The sequence below is a fragment of the Musca domestica genome, unplaced genomic scaffold (assembly GCF_030504385.1).
Source record: "Musca domestica strain aabys unplaced genomic scaffold, Musca_domestica.polishedcontigs.V.1.1 79, whole genome shotgun sequence".
Taxonomy (NCBI): domain Eukaryota; kingdom Metazoa; phylum Arthropoda; class Insecta; order Diptera; family Muscidae; genus Musca; species Musca domestica.
In genome coordinates, this window is record NW_026712406.1 from 1,291,098 (window position 1) to 1,310,873 (window position 19,776).

The 19,776-nt window shown below is 34.5% G+C and overlaps 1 protein-coding gene across 34 annotated transcripts in view; it reads left to right on the forward strand.

Moving 5' to 3' along the window:
- Positions 1-334: 334 nt before the first annotated feature.
- LOC131806527 (calcium-activated potassium channel slowpoke) overlaps positions 335-19,776 on the forward strand; it is a 157,544-nt gene continuing 138,102 nt past the window's right edge. For 10 of the 34 annotated variants that reach the window (XM_059130684.1, XM_059130686.1, XM_059130678.1 and 7 more), the window contains exons 1-2: positions 340-776; positions 9,638-9,976. In XM_059130684.1, coding sequence (XP_058986667.1) covers positions 741-776; positions 9,638-9,976 — 375 coding nt within the window. In that variant the 5' untranslated portion in view covers positions 340-740. Of the gene's footprint in view, positions 777-9,637; positions 9,977-19,776 lie in introns of all 34 variants that reach the window. The other 24 variants (XM_059130693.1, XM_059130685.1, XM_059130696.1 and 21 more) reach the window with 7 other exon arrangements.

Here is a 19,776-nt window from a genome sequence, read left to right on the forward strand (position 1 = left end):
CTTAAGAACACTTTGCTCCAGGACGAGTGTCTAATTTAAGCAAAATTCTATTCGACTGCATTACCCAATATAGCATGTTACCTATATAATTTTGTATATAATTTTCGCAGATCCGCAGACAAAAAAAATTAAATTTAATTAAAAAAATCTTTTTGAATAAGACTTCAAAACAATAAAAACATTTTTTTTTTGGCAATAAGAACGCACTTTCTCACAATTATCATACGGCACCGAGTACCACAAGTGATTTGAAAAAAAAAAAAATATATATATATTTTAAAAAAATGTAAAGCAAAAAATTATTTTTGTGTATTATAGTGCTTATCAAAAAATGAAAATCTGAAAAAATATAATTATTAATAAAAATAAAAAAAAATAAAATCACAATGACATCATTTGAAAAAATGTAAATTTGTTGTAACAACCAAATTTGATCATTTTGATTGCAACGATTGGCGTATTGAACCCAAATGCAATAACAAAATAAGAAAAACCAACAACAACAACAAAACCAACAATTAAATAAAATTTGTAAATATGCATGCAAAACAAAACCAACAACAAATTCCTCAACAATTCGACGGCAACTACAACAACACCAAACGTGAAATTGCAGCAGCCGCCGCCGCCGTTGCAGCAACAGCAGTGGCAGCAACAACAAATTATTGATTCGTATTCCTTTGCACTTCAAACGCCATCGTTTCTTCTTCCTCTTCTTCATTTTTTTTTCGTGGTGAGACATGGCGAACTTGACAGACCTTGACCAAGCATTTGATGTAAGTCTTTGGCATTAGTAGTCGTATTTGTTGTGTTTGTCCTTATGTCCAGTTTCCCCCTCCCCGGGTCCCATCTTTTCGTTGCCTTACAAACATTTTTCTTCCCCATTCTTACAAAGTGTGTGTGTTTATTGTGGCAAAGCCATGCTATGGCTGGCCTGCACCAAACGCGCCAAAGAAACGGCGAGATATGCTGATGATGCCGCTGATGGTGATGATGCTCACGATGATGTAAAACCAAGAATTTGTCATCTGAAAATTGTGCAGGCCCAAAGGCAGGCAGGCAGAGGCTGACAGCCAGCCAATGCAGCCATGCACTTCGTCGAATATCTATAACTGTTTATTGGTTCAAGATCATTTATGGGTCTATTAATAATTCCTTCATTTTTTTCTTTTTTTTTCTGTAATAATAACAATAACAATAATGATTGCCAATGTTGTTGTTGTTATTGCCAATATTAATTAAAGTGGGAGAAATAGGATCATAAATTTCAATATCTCTTGGAAAATAAATTGAAATTTATTTATTATTATTTTTTTGCCATGAAGCAGATTGGCAGCTGGAATGCATTGATGTAAGAATAGAATAGAGTCTGGGCAAAAAATTTGCGCTAGATCTGAAGATAGATATGTAGGTGTTAATTGGAGAAAAAATGTGGCGCTATGAAGTGGGAAATTTATGAAAAATGTGAAACAATTAATAGGTTTAAATGGGTTAATAATCGAGTGCAACAAAATTGAAGATGGGAATGAAAAATTGCAGAGTAAAGATAGGCACAAGGAAAATATTTGAGATGAGGCATGATGCAATTGCTTATGGTATCGAAAGAAGTAAGAAAGTATCGCTCGGTTTTGCCGACAGATGTATACCCAATGTTCGATTATTTAAAAATATTTTGACATCTGTTATGAATTTTCAAACTCTTGACTCTCTATGGAGTGGGTTTTGAAAGAATGGTTCAATATTGTCCATTTCATATCGGACCTAAATAAATATGATAGAAATATTATTAGGAATATATAAGAAAATCGAACATTTATATCCAATTTATGGGAAATCTTAAATTCCATATTCATTTCAGGATTCTGATTGAGAGACATATATTTAGATATGGCAAGTTGTAAAGGATCGCTGAGTTGTTTCGCAATTTATGACAGATAAAAGTATTGAAAATTGAGTCCCTTTGTGGCTGAGGTACCAGAATTGATTCGCAGATATATAGCATCTTCACACCAGATCTTGTGTTAGCAAAAATGTTTGTATGGGTGAAATTTGAAGAGAGTTGGATTCTTATTTCGCTTTCTTTGAGCGTTTTTTTTTTAATCTTGAACCATATGTAGAGCAGTAAGCAGAACCATCTTTATAATAGATCTTGTGTTCATGGAAATATTTTAGATGTACCATGTCTTGAAGGGAATCGGATGTTGATTTGGGTTTTTATGAGCTTCATGGATATTCGTTTGTGAGGGAGGTTTGTCAATTTTCTCACCAGACCTAGCACTGGCGCAAATATTAGGATATGCAAATTTGGAGCAAAATCGGATTATCGTTTCGCTATCTGTGCAAAAAAAAAAATATATTTTTTTTAAATTTCGACCATTTGTGAAGGAGGTACCACAAGGGGTGAACCGATTTTAACACCAGACCTTGGGTTAATACAGATATTGGAATGTGCGAAATTTGAAGACAATCGGACCCTTACATCACATTTTATGAGAGTTGTAATTATTCAAAATTTTGACCATTTGTGTGGGAGGTACTTGATGGAGTGGACCGATATTGTCCATTTTCACACCTGACCTAGCTCTGACGGAAATATTAGGATTTGCAAAGCAAACGTTGCAAACGTTTCTCTTTCTGCGCAAAAAATATATTTTGAAAATTTCGACCATTTATGGGGGAAGTACCAGAAGGAGTGGACCGATATTATCCATCTCCGAACTCGATCTATGTTTGACAAAAATATTACGATGTACCAAGTTTGGACCAAATCGAATACTTCCTTCGAGAGTTATCGTGCGCACCAGCCAGACAGACAGACAGACGGACGGACGGACATCGCTATCCAAATGATCTGAAACGGATTTGGTCCAAAGAGACCTTGTATATACCCTCTGTAGCCAAATGGCTGAAGGTATAAAAATATATAGCGAAGCGACTAACCGATAAAGTTCAAACATAGGAAATACTCTCCCGCTACCTCCGGTTCCATATCGGCCCATTGTTTTTCTACATTCCCTCTCTCTAAAGAGGTACAAGTCATTGATTAAACCCAGCTATCATAAATTGATTACTCCATATTTCGCATGTTTCAATATTACTGCCAACAATATGTTGGTGTGAAGAAAACTAATTTGTTGGTCTACCCATTCCCAATTAAGTATAACTCATTTCAAAATTCCTGCCAATATCAAAACAGACGGTCAATATTTTGAAAAATCATAAATTGACAGTAAATGGCGTCCTGCAGAGAATCAAAATTTTAAATAATCATAAAATGTAAAATGAGTTTGCGGATTTCACTCAATATCTGATTGAATGTAACGTTTGGATATATCGATACACTGCTTTGGTCAAAATTTAGTATAATCATACAATTTGCCGATATTTTTCAAAATTACTGTGACCTACTGTGTGATGATGTGATATGACATATAACCAGGGACGTACGCAGGGTGGGACCTCCTCCGAAATTACAAATTTTCCTAATATTTTTACATAATTTAAAAAAAAAATAATTTTTATACTCTCCACCTTGGAGGGGAGGGTATATTAACTTGTCATTCCGTTTGTAACATCCCTAAATATTCGTCGTAGACCCCATAAAGTGTATGTATTCATAGTCAGCTTAAAATTCTAAGTCGATTTAACGATGTCCCGTCTGTCTGTTGAAATCACCATACAGCCCACGTTATTTGACATAGAGCGTCAAAATTTTGCAGAACGATTTATATTGTGTCTAGGACGGTTTGTACTGAAAATGAGATATATCGGTTCACGTTTTGGTATAGCCCCCATATAACGGTACCTCCCGATATTCGATATTTTGATGATTTTTGCGACACTTTTTCACGGATTTGTCTAAAAATTGGTATTTGTTGGTCATGATGAGTTCTAGCTTCGGTGGGGAAACATTGTATGTATAGGTCCACGTTTTGGTATAACTCCCATATAAAGGTACCTACCTTGCACACAATTTTCACCGATTTGTCTGAAAATTTGTATTTGTAGGTCGCAATGAGTCCTAGTTCGTGTGGCAAGACATTGTATGTATGGGTCCAGGTTTTGGTATAGCCCCCATATAACGGTAGCTCACGATATTCGGTTTTTTGTCACTTTTTCCACGGATTTGTCTAAAAATTGGTATTTGTGGGTCCTATTGGGTTTTAGCTCCGTTGGCGAAACATTGTATGTGTAGGTCCACGTTTTTGTATAGCTCCTCCCGACATTCTGTATTTTGATGATTTTTGCATATTTTCCCAAGAATATGTCTAAAAATTGGTATTTGTGGGACAAATGTTTCCTTTACCCTAAGCTGGAGGGTATTCAAAGTCCGGCCCGGCCGAACTTAATGTTTTCTTACTTGTTTCATTTGCCAGATTGATCGAATCTTCGCCTTCCTTCACTTCACAGTTTAAAACTATGTATATTTCTAAGGTCATAGCCTCAGGGTACGCCGCTGACATGCTGAACAAATTATATTATCGTGAGAAATGGTGAAATATACCTCATTTACTTTCACTATAAAAATAGCTTTACCCACTATAAAATTACATTTTATCTTCCGAAGTCTTTCCCGTTCAAGGTGGCTAAAATGGGTTAGGATATGTATCTTCAGCATTTTCTTGTTTGTGAGCAACAATAGCATTTCTTTGTAAAATAAAGTAATTCCGCAATGTGTTGCAAATTTTATTGAATTGTGAAATTTGACAGGGTGTAGGTCAATAGATAGCCTACCGAATATTAGAACTTTACACCGATGTCTAGAAAGTTCCTACTTCCTACTCCATTATTATTTCCTTCGCCATTTTTTATAGTTCCAGATGCTGATGATGACTGCATTGGAAAGTTTATTGCCATATTTTAATATTTTTTTTTTGCAAATATTTATTGTTTTTATTTTATTGGAAGATCTAAACATTTTAATTGAACAATTGCTAGTTATTCACTATTTATACTTTCATTGGCTAATTTATTTTTTTATGATTGACTTGCGGTAATAAATGGCCCATTATATTCATAAAAATCGTACTTATAACTTTGGGCGGTCTCTTATTTGTTTTTTATTATTGTTGTTTATCTTAATAAAATATTGGGAGTTATATTTTTTGTAGAATCTATTTTATGTTGTTTTTAGACCATATGGGTCGAAAATTAAGCTCAGCATGATGCAGCTTCGTTTATTGGAAACACAGAGCTAATAAGGAACAAATAAGAATTTATCTAATGAGACCCATAATATTTTTTCCATTTTTGGCATATTGCCCATTGGGCTAATATTTTCGGACCTAAATAAATATGATATAAATATTGCGACGTGGCATGTTTGGACGATATTCACCCTGTATGAGATATGTGATAATTTTTAGAAAATGAAATGAATGAAAAATTCACCGAAGTATTCCATTTCCATACTTCATCAAATGCAGATAAAAATATTGGTATGGGCGAAATTACAAGAAAATCGAACATTTACATCCAATTTGTGGGAAATCGTAAATTCCATATTCATCTCAGATTTCGGGTTGAGAGAAATATTTAGATAAAGAAAGTTGTAAAAAATCGCTGACTTGTTTCGAAAGTTATGACAGACAAAACTATTGAAAATTGTTACCCATCTTCACAGCAACTCTTGTGTTAGTAGATATAATGGGATGTGTGAAATATGTACAGACCCGGATGCTTATTTCGGATTTTATAATCGTTTTGGTTATTCAAAACTTTGACCCTTTGTGGGGAAGTTACCGGAAGTAATCTCTCCCAATTTATAACTGATCTTGTGTTTATAGAAATTTTGAGATGTGCCAAGTTTGAATGGAATCGGATGTTAATTTTGCGTTATATGAGCTTCTTGGATATTCAAAATGGTGACCCTTTGTGGAGGGAGGTATCCGAAGGAGTGGACCGATATATCCCATTTTCACACCAGACCTTAAAAAAGCATTGTGATATGTGTAATTTGACTCGTCGGACTCTTAAATAACATTTTATAATAGTTATAATAGTTATAATAGTTCGTTCGACATTTTAAGACTTTGTGGAGAAGATACTTGATTGAGTGGACCTATATTATCCATTTTCTTACCTGACCTAGCACTGATGCAAATATTAGGATTTCCAACGTTGGAGCAAAATCGGATTATCCTTTCTCCTTTTGTGAAGTAAAATATATATTTTTTTTGAAAACTTCGACCTCCAAACTCGATCTCAGTTTGATAATAATATTATGATATACCAAATCCTAAAACGGATTTAGTCCAAAGAGACCTTGGGTCTAAAACCATTATTTCGATGAAGCACTTTTGGCCGTATCAAATTATAAATATCCTCTCTAGCATATGACTGAGGGTATAAAAATAGTGAATGGTCATAAAATCCGAATATATTTCCCATCCTCGGCCTTTTTTTTTTTAATTGACGCCCGATATCTAGGTTAAATAGTTTTTACGAAAATTACCTTCAAAATGTATGTACTGCAAGTTAAAATTAGTTCTTTGCTTTTTTTGATGTTAATTTAACATACCTCATATGAGTTTATGTACAATTCTCCTACAAAACACCATTTTAGAAAAATAATGTCAAAGTCAAAAATATTCCTCATCAAATTTCAGTATAAGTCACTTAAGAAAATAAATCTATATTCCTATTGTATATCAAAAAAATATTTTCAACAATGTTCCCGAAAGAAACCGAAAATATTACCAATTTTTTTTTTATAAATTTTTCCCCGGACTTTTTTTTTCGATTTGACGCCCGAAAGTAACGTAAAATTTCGTTTTGGACAGAAGGTATCAAAAGAAGATATATTCTACACAACATTTCACTATAAATCTCAGAATAAACCATGCATCTAAGAAGCATAGTTTTTATAAAAATTAGCTTAGAATCATACACCACAAATAAAAATGTTGTGTTTGCTTTTTTTGATGTTAATTTAACATACCTCATATGAGTTTATGTACAATTCTCCTACAAAACATCATTTTAGAAAAATGATGTCAGAGTCAAAAATATTCGTCATCAAATTTCATTATAAGTCACTAAAGAGAAGAAATCTATATTCCTATTGTATATCAAAAAAATATTTCCAACAATGTTCCCAAAAGAAACCGAAAATATTATTAATTATTTCTATCAACTTTTCCTTGGGCTTTTTTCGAATTGATGCCCGAAAGTAACATAAAATTTCGTTTTAGGCCGAAGGTGTAAAAGGAAGAAATATTCTACACAACATTTCACTATAAATCTCACAATAAGCCATATATGTAGGAAGCATAATTTTTATAAAAACTACCTTCGAGTTTTATATACTACAAGTAAAAATGTTGTGTTTGTTTTCTTACTGTTAATTATACACGTTTTCATTGCGAGTAAAAATCTCCCTTAATTCTTCATTTTTTGAGAAAAGTGTTAAAGGCAGAAATATTCTCCACAAAATTTTACTACATATCTGAGAATAAATCATATATCTAGGAAGCATAGTTTTTTATAAAAATCATCTTCGGAATTTGTGTACTACAAGTAAAAATGTTGTGTTTGTTTTCTTACTATTAATTATACACGTTTTCATTGCGAGTCAAAATCTCCCTTTATTCTTAATTTTTTTGGGGAAAGTGTTAAAGGCAGAAATATTCTCCACAAAATTTTACTACATATCTCAGAATAAATCATATATCTAGTTAAAATAGGTTTTAAGAAAATTGGCTTCGAAATTTGTGTACAGGATGTGAAAATTGTATGTGTGCTTTTTTGCTGTTAATTGTACACGTTTCCAATCCAGGTCAAAATCTCTCTTTATACTTCATTTTTGGGCAAAGTGTTAAAGGAAGAATTATTATAGACCAAATTTCATTGTGAGTCTCTGTACAAAAGAAATTTTTATATTCAATATTTACCATTAAAAATCTCATCAATTTTTATTATTTGTATAAATGTTATGTCCTTACTTTTTTGCTGTTTAATTACCTCATATGAATGCATGTACAATTCTCCTACAAAATATCATTTTGGAAAAATGATGTCAATGTCAAAAATATTCCTCATTAAATTTCACTATAAGTCACTTAAGAGAAGAAATCTATATTTCAATTATATATGAAAAAAAATATTTACAACAATGCTCCAAAAAGGAACCGAAAATATTACCAATTTTTTTGTATTAATTTTTCTACTGGCTTTTTTCGATTTGAGGCCTGAAAGTAATAAAATTTCTCGTTTTAGGTGAAATGTCTTAGAAGAAGAAATATTCTACACAACATTTCACTATAAATCTCAGACTAAACCATATATCTAGGAAGCATAGTTTTTTATAAAAATTACCTTCGAAATTTATGTACTACAAGTAAAAATTTTGTGTTTGTTTTCTTACTGTTATTTATAAACGTTTTCATTTCGAGTCAAAATCTCCCATTATTTTTAATTTCTTGCGGAAAGTGTTAAGGGAAGAAATATTCTCCACAAAATTTCACTATAAATCTCAGAATAAACCATATATCTTGGAGGCATAGTTTTTTTTATAAAAATCACCTTCGAAATTTATGTACTGCAGGTAAAATTTTTGTGTTTGTTTTCTTACAGTTAATTATACACTTTTTAATTTCGAGTCAAAATCTCCCTTTATTCTTCATTTTTTGGGAAAAATGTTAAAGGAAGAAATTTTCTCCACAAAATTTTACTATATATCTCAGAATAAACCATACATCTAGGTAAAATAGGTTTTACGAAAATTAGCTTCGAAATTTGTGTACAGGATGTGGAAATTATGTGTGTGCTTTTTTACTGTTAATTATACACGTTTTCATTGCGAGTCAAAATCTCCCTTTATTCTTCATTTCTTGCGGAAAGTGTTAAAGGCAGAAATATTCTCCACAAAATTTTACCATATATCTCAGAATATACCATACACCTAGGTAATATAGTTTTTAAGAAAATTAGCTTCGAATTTTGTCTACATCATGTGAAAATTATGTGTTGCACTTTTACTGTTAATTGTACGCGTTTCCATTCCGAGTCAAAATCTCCCTTTATACTTCATTTTTTGGGCAAAGTGTTAAAGGAAGAATTATTCTAGATCGAATTTCACTGTGAGTCTCTGAGCAAAAGTACTTTGTACATTCCATATGTGCCATGGAAAGATATCATTAACTTTTGTTAATAAAAAATCATATTTATTAAGAAAATTAGCACTTTTTTCTAATGTCCTACAAATCCATGGGTTTTACATTAAAAATACGCATAAATATGAACCTACATGTACCTACCTGCATATGTACCTACATGTACCCATACATATGTACCCACATACACACATATGTACTCTGCTAATCATATAGATCATCAAACCTAGATATGAAAGATATTTAAAATTACATTAAATCATCGGATCATGCAAACTCTTAGATAGTCATGGCTATAAATATTAGAAATAAAATAAAAAAAAAACTAAAAAATTATAAATTTAAGTGTGTGTGTGTCTAATGAAAATCATAAATATATGTATGTATGTGTCTGGGTAGTTCTCACCCATGTCGTTATAGGCTACTACAACGTCATTTCATTGCTCATTTTTACAAAAACAATTTTTTTTTAATAAATTTATAATAATTTTTTTATTTTTTCTCTCTTTCTCTCACTTTTTAAGGGGATGTCGGGGTGTGATCAAAGCACTGTCGAATCATTGGCTGAAGATCCAACAGGTTCACCATTCGAGGTCGATGATTGTCTCAAAGTTCGAAAATACTACTGCTTTCTGCTCTCGAGCATTTTCACATTTCTTGCCGGATTTCTCATCGTCCTACTATGGCGGGCATTTGCATTTATATGCTGTCGCAAGGAACCCGAGCTGGGACCGAACGATCCCAAGCAGAAGGAGCAGAAGGCATCCAGAAACAAACAGGAGTTCGAGGGCACATTTATGACAGAAGCCAAAGACTGGGCTGGAGAGCTTATATCGGGTCAAACCACAACCGGTCGTATATTGGTAAGTAAAAGAATAACAACAACAACATCATCATCTACTCAAATTAACAACTCTATATAACCTCTTGTTGTGTGTGAGCAACCAAACGTAAGCTTTGAAATGGGTTGGCAAACAAAATGTTAATTGTCCTCTTTTTCTCGTCTATGGCGTGGCATGGCGTGTCTCGTGCCCTGCGGCCATTTGAACAATTAGTTATTTGTGCTCATTGGCCATAGCTAGCATTGCACGACATCGAGTTAGTTGCCATGAATGACTGGCCGGGCAGGAGGCAGTCTCAATGGCTTCCGTGCACAGCAGATGGTTTGTTCGAGAATTATGTCATGGCGTTGGGATACCATCTGGAGGCGAGTGACATCTGTTTTTCACATGTGTGTTCGGGCCAAAGAGTGGTTTGGCCGTTCTCCTCGTCATGTATGTGTGTTTCAATATTACCTTAGCATTACGCCATGGGCGGCTACCCGGCTATGTATTTATTTAAATGTGGGTTAATAGGCACTTTTGAATTATTAACGTACTTCAGGTTGTTGTGTGCCGGGCCTGCAGTTACCTCGAACTAAGAGTTTCATTGAAAAAAGAAGAAGTTTCTTTCTCCATGGGACAAGTGGTTCCACTCAAGTACTACTTTGCACTGCAATGGCTCTTTGTTTTCAATGGTAATTTGATATGGCAATCACTTGAGGTACCACATCAGTTTAGTCGCAGGTTATGGGTGGATGGAGTGGTGGCAGAGTAGTTTTTGGATTTGCTTTAAGTATTTTTCCCTCTCGTTTTCTAATTGCGGCGATTACAGACTAATTTTGTCACTTTAAAGAAAACCCAGAAGGGATTTTAAGAGATGTCGCTTAAGGAATGCGGGATTAAATTTGAGGGGGGAAAGAGAGAAGCTAGTCGTCTACAATGAAATGTGTTATTCGTAATCTTCTACATATTGGACAACATACCTAAATATTGTCTAGGGTAGCATCCACTGGTGTTTCTGACCATAAGCGAGACAGAGAGAGAGGGAGAAAACAAAAATTCTATATTTCGACAATAAAAATTTACAAAATTAATTTTTAGACCAGATTCCGTCACATATACATAGGGTGTTTGGTGCATCAAATATATGAAATCGGACGAAAATATGTATGGGAGATATATCCAAATCTGAAGCGATTGTTATATAATTTAACAAATAAATTTTTGGACAAAATTCCGTTACACATTCCAAATGTCATTGAAATTGGAGATACATAGCGTGTTTAGTGCGTCAAATACATGAAATCGGCCGAAAATATATATGGGAGCTATATCCACATCTGACCCGATTTCATAATAATCTGGAAAATTCATTTTTTTAGCGAATTCCGTCACACATTCCAAATTTGAATACTGTATCTATAACCAATCAATAGATATGTCCACACAAAAACTACATTTTTTAGAGGTACCTCCGATTCTAATGCTACATTTCCAGTTCCAAGTGGAATTTCAAAAATTTATGTAGCCATTGTTACTTTCACGCGATGCTGTAGTAAATGTAGAAATTTTCAGGAAAATCTGTTCAGCAGGTTTTGAGTCTATCAATTACAAACAAACGATCAGACGATCATCTCAGGTTTTATTGAATGGAAGCAAAAAATGTCGGAAATAACATCAAATTTTAAGAATAAGTTTAGATTTGTTCGATTTGGTCACCTTTGGCACAAATTATGGCCTTTAAACGGCCAATGAAACCGTCACACGCCGCCCATTCCCGGCGAAGCACTTGCTTGAGGTGATCGACACTTTGGTATTTTTTAGTGCCAACCTTGCTTTCCGGAGATTTTTGTGGTCTGGAAATGAATTGAGTTACCTCATTTTGTAACCATTCTAGGGTGGCGCGTACTGAGTGCGAGTCCTGTTGGAATGTCCAAGGTCTGCGGCCAAAATATTTGCATGCCCAAGGCTTTAATACACCCTCCAAAATATTTTCGCGATAATATTAAGGATTTATACTGATACCACAGTTGATTAATACGAGCGAAGAGCGACCATCGGCTGTTATGGCGGCCCACACCATCACCATGGCCGGCATTTGAGTTCTGGTGGCTAACCGAAGGTGCACATTTTCAGCTGACCTCTTTGGCAAGTAAACACGAGCGGATCATTTTGTTTGTTTACAAACTGCTGGACAACGAATGTTTTCTCATCGGAGACGGAGAAAGCCAAATTCGGCAGTTCACCACTTTCGGTCAAGCGAAGCATCTATTTAGCTCTTTTGAGTCTATTTTCTTTCTGTTGCGGTGTAAGTTCTTGCACTTTTTGAAATTTCAATGGCTTTACCTCGAACTCATTTTTCAATATTTGGCGAATGGAATATTGCGATATGTTCAGCTCACGAGCCATTTTCGGCCACTGCGACGCGGTTTTCGATAAAAGTCGCCTCTTTACTTTTCGAGCTATTTCTCCTGATGTTGCTGTTTTCTTCCGTCCACTTCCTTGACGCCAGGCTACGCTACCAGTATCACGGTAACGAGCGATGGTAGGAGACGCAAAAGATTTATTCACATTTAAATGCTGGAGTGCTCTAACGATAGCCTCTTGTGGTTTTCTAGCCAAATGTAAAGAAATCACACTATCACGCTTGAATTCCTTTTTTTCTGGAAAATTCTCACGCTTGTAAACAATATAATGAGCTGTCACTGCAATAATTTTAGCAGCTGTCGGACAAGTGGCTTAGAAATGACAGCAGTCTGAAGTTGGTTGAAGTTATTCAAAACTTAGACCCTTTGTGGGGGAGGTACTAGAAAGAGTGGACCGATATATTCCATCTTCTCGCCTGATTTTGTGTTGATAGAAATATTGGAATGTGTGAAATTTGAAAAGCATCGGATGCTTATTTCGAAAATTATAAGGGATATAATTATTCATAATTTCGACCCTTTGTGGGGTAGGTACCAGTGTTTGTGTCAGTCGAAATATTGGGATGTTCAAGGTTTGAAAATAATCGGGTGCCATTTCGCGTTTTGTGAGATTCGTAGTTATTTACAATTTCGACGCACTTGTGGGGGACCAGAAGGAGTGGGCCGATAAATCCCATCTTCACACCTGATTATGTATTGATAGAAATATTGAAATGTGTAAAATTCTAAGAGAATCGGATGCTTATTTCGTATTATATAAGAGATATAATTATTCAAAATTTTGACACATTGTGGGGGAGGTACCAGAAGGAGTGGACCGTGGACCATCTCCACAGCAGATCATGTGTTAGCAGAAATTATGGGATGTGTGAAATATGAAGAGAACCGGATGCTCTTTTCGGATTTTATAATCATTTCGGTTATTCAAAATATTAACCCTTTGTGAGGGAGGTACCAGAAGGAATGCTGTGGACCGATATTGTCAATTTTCGCACCTGACCTAGCTCTGATGCAAATATAAGTTGGTGACAAATCGGGTTATCTTCCTTTTTCTGTGCAGTAAAAGAGTTTTTTTTTTGAAAATGTTGATATTTTGTGTTGAAGGTACCAGAAAGAGTGGACCGATATTACCCATCTCCGAGCTCGATCTAAGTTTGACAATAATATTACGATGCACCAAGTTTGGATCAAATCGGATACTCCCTTAGAGAGTTATCGTGCGCACCAGCCAAACTGACAGATGAACGGACGGACTAAAAATCGACGCCAAATGTCATTTGATTCAAAGAGACCTAGGGTCTAAACCCGTTATTTCGATGAGGCACGTTTTGGCCATATCAAATGATATATACCCTCTCGAGCCATATTGCTGAGGGTATTAAAAAAATCCACAAATTTGAGTGGGCTAAACTATTGCCAAATTTCTCATATTTCATTATTGATAAAAACGAACACCACCAATCTTCAATCTCCAATTCATCAATTTGTTGTAATTTAATTTGCAACCGCATGACATTCAAAATTCCCGATTGAAACAAATTAGAATTTGATGGAAAATAAGTGTCGATAAAAAAGTGTGCACCACCCGTTGGCCTCATAAGACGCCAGATAAATACCAGGGCAATATATTACCTCCAAATTATTTCACAAAATATTTTTTCAACCCATCATCATCGCCACCTGAACTACTACTTACTACGGCCCATGCCATGACGGAGGGGACTCACAAAAACGTCTTTGCAAATCCCAAACTGACATTGAAGAGACGAAAAAGTGTCAGCTGTCTATGATTGACAAGAAAATACCCCCGCCAGCCATCCGGCTAACCACCCAAAGAATATTCGCGATAATAATGACAGTTTCTTCAACCGTCAAATACCAGAATCATTCAATAAAGTCAGTACAAGTTGTCTATCAAAAACAGGGAAGATATAAACTCATTGATATACGAGTAGGTATGTTTGTAGTCTTTCGTAGGTAATGTTAGCCGTGCGTCGTCGGCATATCGTCTATCGCCTGTACAATAGTCAGTCAGTCAGTCAGTGACTAAAGTTTGCTCTGAACATTGTTGTGGCATTTAAAATAAAATTTATGATGCGACAGGTGTGGGCCATATGATTTGAACGGAGGAAAGGTATTTTTTGTCATTCCTTGTGACATGGCGCCTGACCAAATATTTGATTGTTGACTAGTGGCTATCACGTGCTACTACTGCAAAGCCATCTTCATCAAAATAAATTCCGAATTTTTTTGGTATTGTGTGGAAATGTTTTTGTATTATTGGGGATTTTTTTAATATATTCTGCTATTCGAAAATAGAATTCGAAATAGGTCTAATATTTTGTGAGAGAAAAGGTTTGCTTTATTAGGGAATTTTTTAAATTCACCTAATTATACCCTCAGCCATATGGCTGGAGAAGGTATATATCATTTGATACGGCCAAAACGTATCAAACGTAGGTCTCTAGATCTCCAAATCCGTTTCAGGAGTCGATCTAGCGATGTCCGTCTACCTGTCTGTCTGGCTTGTGGGCACGATAACTCTCAAAGGGAGTATACGGTTTGGTCTAAATTTGGTACATCACATAATATTTTATTATCAAACTTACATTTAGTTCCGAGATCTGCACCCATTCTGGTAACTCTCCCACAAAAGTTCGAAATTTTCAAAAAAAAAAAAATATTTTACTGCACAAAAAGAAAAAGGATAGTCTGATTATACTCCAACTTTGCAAATGCCAATATTACCTTCAGTGCTAGGTCAAGTGCGAAAATGGACAATATCGGTCCACTCTATCAAATTTTGAATATCCATATATCTCATAAAACACGAAATCTACATCTGATTCCATTCAGATTTGGCCCATTTCCAATATTTCCATCATTACAAGATCTGTTATAAAGATGATAGAGATCCGGCCATTCCTTCTGGTACCTCCCCCACAGAGGGTCAATGTTTTGTATAATCAAAACGATAATAAAATCCGAAATAAGCATCCGATTCTTTTCAAATTTCACACATTACAATATTTTTATCACAAATAATCAGATATGAAGATGGGATTTATCCGCGCAGTCCTTCTGGTACATCCTCCACAAGGGGTTCAACATTTTGAATAACTACGAAGCTCATAAAATGCGTAATGAACATCCGATTATTTTCAAACTTGGCACATCCCAATATTTCTACAGACACAAGACCTGCTGTGAATATCGGTGCACTCCTTCTGGTGCCACCCCCACAAAAGGCTCTCAATTTTGAATAATTATTTCTCTTATAATTTGCGAAATAAGCAACCGATTCTCTTACCGATCCCAATATTTCTTTTAAAACAAAATCAGGTGTGAAAATGGGATTTATCGGTCCACTCCTTCTGGTACCTCCCCCACAAAGGGTGAAAATATTGAATAACTAAAACGATTATAAAATCCGAAATAAGCATCCAGTTATCTTCATATTTCACACATCGCAATATTTTTTTAACACAAGACCTGCTGTAAATATGGTATATATCGGTGCACTCCTACTAGTATCTCCCCCACAAAAGGGTTAACATTTTGAATATCCATGAAGCACATAAAATGCGAAATTAATATCCGATTCCATTGAGACTTGGCGTATCTCAATATTTCCATCAACACAAATTCTGTTTTGAATATGGTAGAGATCCGACCATTCCTTCTGGTACCTCCCTCATAAAGGGTCAATGTTTTCTGTAATCAAAACGTTTATAAAATCTGATATAAGCATCCGGTTCTCTTCATATTTCTCACATCTCATTATTTATACTAACAAAATATCTGCTGTGAAGATGGAATATGTTGGTCCACTCTTTCTGGTACCTCCCCCACTATGGGTCACCATTTCGAATAATGATATCTCTTATAATCTGTAAAATAAGCATTCGATTCTCTTCAAATTTCACACATCTCAATATTTCCGTCAATACATAATCTGGTGTGAACATGGGAAATATCGGTGCAAAACTTCTGGCACCTCCTCCACAGTGGTGTCGAAATTTTGAATCCGGTTCTTTTCATATTTAACACATTCCATTGCTTCTACTGGCACAAGATCTGCTGTGAAGATGGGATATATCGGTCTACTCCACCACAAAGGGTCAGCATTATGAGTATCCATGAAGCTGATGAACTGCGAAATTAGCATCCGACTCCATTCAGGCTTGGTACATCTCAATATTACCATCAACACAATATATGTTATAAAGATGGAAGAGATCGAATGATTACTTGTGGTAGTTTCCTCACGAAGGGTCAAAGTCTTTAATAAGTAAAACGATTATAAAATCCGAAATAAGAATCCGGCTCTCTTTATATTTCATAGATCTCATTATATTTACTAACACAACATCTGCTGTGAAGATGTGATGTATCAGTCCACTCATTCTGGTACCTCCCGCATAAAATATTTCTCTCAACCAGAAACCAGAGATAAATATGGAATTTAATATTTCGCATAAAAATGGATATAAATGTTCGATTTTCTTGTAAATTTGCCTATACCAATATTTTATGGAAATGAAATACTTCGGTCGACTATATCTGATACCTCACGCACATTTTAATATTTTCTAAAAATTATTCAAAATCTCATACAAAGTGAAGAAAGTGGCGATATAGTCCAAATTTGGCACGTCGCAATATTTATATCATATTTATTTAGGTCCGATACGAAATGGAACCTATTCCATAAAGGGTCAACAATTTGAATAATCATAACAGAAGTCAAAATATATTTAAATAATCGAACATTGACTGAGGATATACATCTGTCGGCAAAATCGACTGATATCTTTTAACTTGTTTTTTTTGGTATATTTCAACATCATCATCCGCTATTTAAATACTTTCAGTTGGAGGGTAATATTTTTGCAAAAATTACATTTAAATTAAATTTTACACAAAAAATATCTCCCCTTCTCGAAAATGATTGAAAATTCAATCCAAAGCCCATGTCCTGTTCACAATTGCCGCATTACACATTTTTTCATTAAATTGGCATTAGTCATCAACTCCATGACATTTAATTAAATGCCATCGTTGTGCCGCCATCTATTTACCTGCAAATAATTACTGGCTCAGTAAGAATGTAAACTACTACCCTTCGTTTTCTCTTTCCTCTCTCATCCTCTCCCCTCTCCACAAAAATAGCAGGTTAATTAGTTACACAGTAATGACCAGAGACAATGTCTATTTATTGGAAATGCCAAATGTCAGGCTATGTCGCATTTACATGCATTACATGGTCATAAAATGCGGAAATTTTAAAGGAAGTCGATTTAAAAATCATAAACTTAGAAGGCGTGAAATTTAATTTAAATCGGGAAAATTTAAGATCGAGCTATATAAAAATCTTCAATTTAAGAGAGAAGGCCGCAATGCTCTCTTTGGAAAATTTATAACGGACAAATGTGCACATATAAAAATAGCAGCTTCTGAAAATCACCTGATGGACCTGAAAATCAGATTATGGCAAAATATCATAATATTCGCGCCATCTATGAACCATAGTTGGAAATTAAGCTCAAAATATCTTTCTCCGATTTTTTTTTCAAACATCGGACATCCCAACATTTTCACAGTTTTTGATAATCCCACACAAATGGCCAACCTTTAAAAAAATCTTGAATCTTGAAACCAATGTAAGGGGTCTAACTATGGAATTTTATCTTTTCCTGAAATGTTAGTCAGGCCTTTTACAATTGTAAAAATATTTATTTTTCTTCGGTTACCTTCCCATAGAAGGTCGAGTATTTTTTTCGAAAATCATTAATTACGTATTATACCTTCCGATTAACCCCAATTATTGTGTGCATTACTACTAATATTCTAAGATTTTAAGAAATATTTTTCGAAGACTCCCTTGCCAAAAATCTAGTTTCTTTGGATAAGTTTTTATGAGACTCTCAGGACAAAAATCCTTGATTTTTTAAGAGCCTTCCCAAATAGAATTCATGAAAATTTTTAAAATGCTTTTAACAGGTTTTTAACTGTCAAGTGGATTTTGTATAAAATTTCTTTTAAAGGATATACAGGACCAAAATCGTAACTTTTTACAATTTCCGGACTAAATTTGTATATTTTTTTTTAAATTATTCTTTAAAAGTCCAACAGGACAGCAGTCGTAAATTAAAATCAAACCTTTTTATAGCCTCAGCCATATGGCTAGAGAGGTCAAAACGTGCCTAGTCGAAATAATAGTTTTAGACCAAATCCGTTTCAGGACATTTCGAGTCGATTTAGCCATGCCCATCCGTCTGTCTTTCTGTCTGGCTGGATGGTGCGCACGAAGGGAGCATCCGATTTGCTCCAAACATGGTACATCGTAATATTTTTGTCAAACTTAGATCGAGTTCGGAGATGGGCAATATCGATCCACTCCTTCTGGTACATCCCTCACAAAGGGTCAAAATTTTGAATATTCACGAAGCTCATAAAACACGAATTTAACATCCGATTCCATTAAGACTTGGCAAATCTCAATATTTCCAGCAACACAAGATCTGTTATAAAGATGATAGAGATCGGACCATTCTTTCTGGTACCTCCCCCACAAAGGGTCAAAGTTTTGAATAACCAAAACGATCATAAAATCCCAAATAAGCATCCGATTCTCTTCATATTTAACATATCCCATTATTTTTACTAACACAAGATCTGCTGTGAATATATCGGATATATCGGTCCACTCTTTCTGATACCTCACCCACAAAGAGTTAAAATTTTTGAAAAACAAAGCTAAAAAAACGCGAAATAAGCCTCTAACTCTCTTCAAATTTCAAACATCCAAATATTTTTGCCAATGCAAAATCTGTTGTGAAGATGATATATATCTGCGTACCTCTTCTGGTAACTCATCACCACAAAGGGTTATAATTTCCAGTACTTATATCTGTCATAACTTGTGAAACAAGTCGGCGATTCTTTACAACTTGTTTTGTTGTTTTGTTTTTTTATTTTGAATCATGGACTTTTTAGGACAATTGTATTTTTTTTAATTATTATTTTTTTTTAATCGATACAAGATACCAGATACAGCTTACATATATCCCTGCAAAATTTTGTCGAGATTGGTCAAAATTTAGATACATATCTTCACACGAATGTGGAATACCTACCCAAATTGGTACATACGACCGAATTTATTATTCAAAATAAATTTATTTTGTTAAATTTAATAACGTAACGTCTTTTTCATTCCAACTTAAATTTTATAACTCCCTTTTGCAAACAGCGTGTTATTGGAAATCGTTTTTCCATTATCCGCAATTTACAGAAAAAAACACTATCAGTGAAAGCAGAACTTTTTCTCTCTCTCTCTATCATTTAATGGCATGCAATAACAACAACAACATCAATGACGACAAAAAAAACCAAAAGCAATAGGTATTTGAA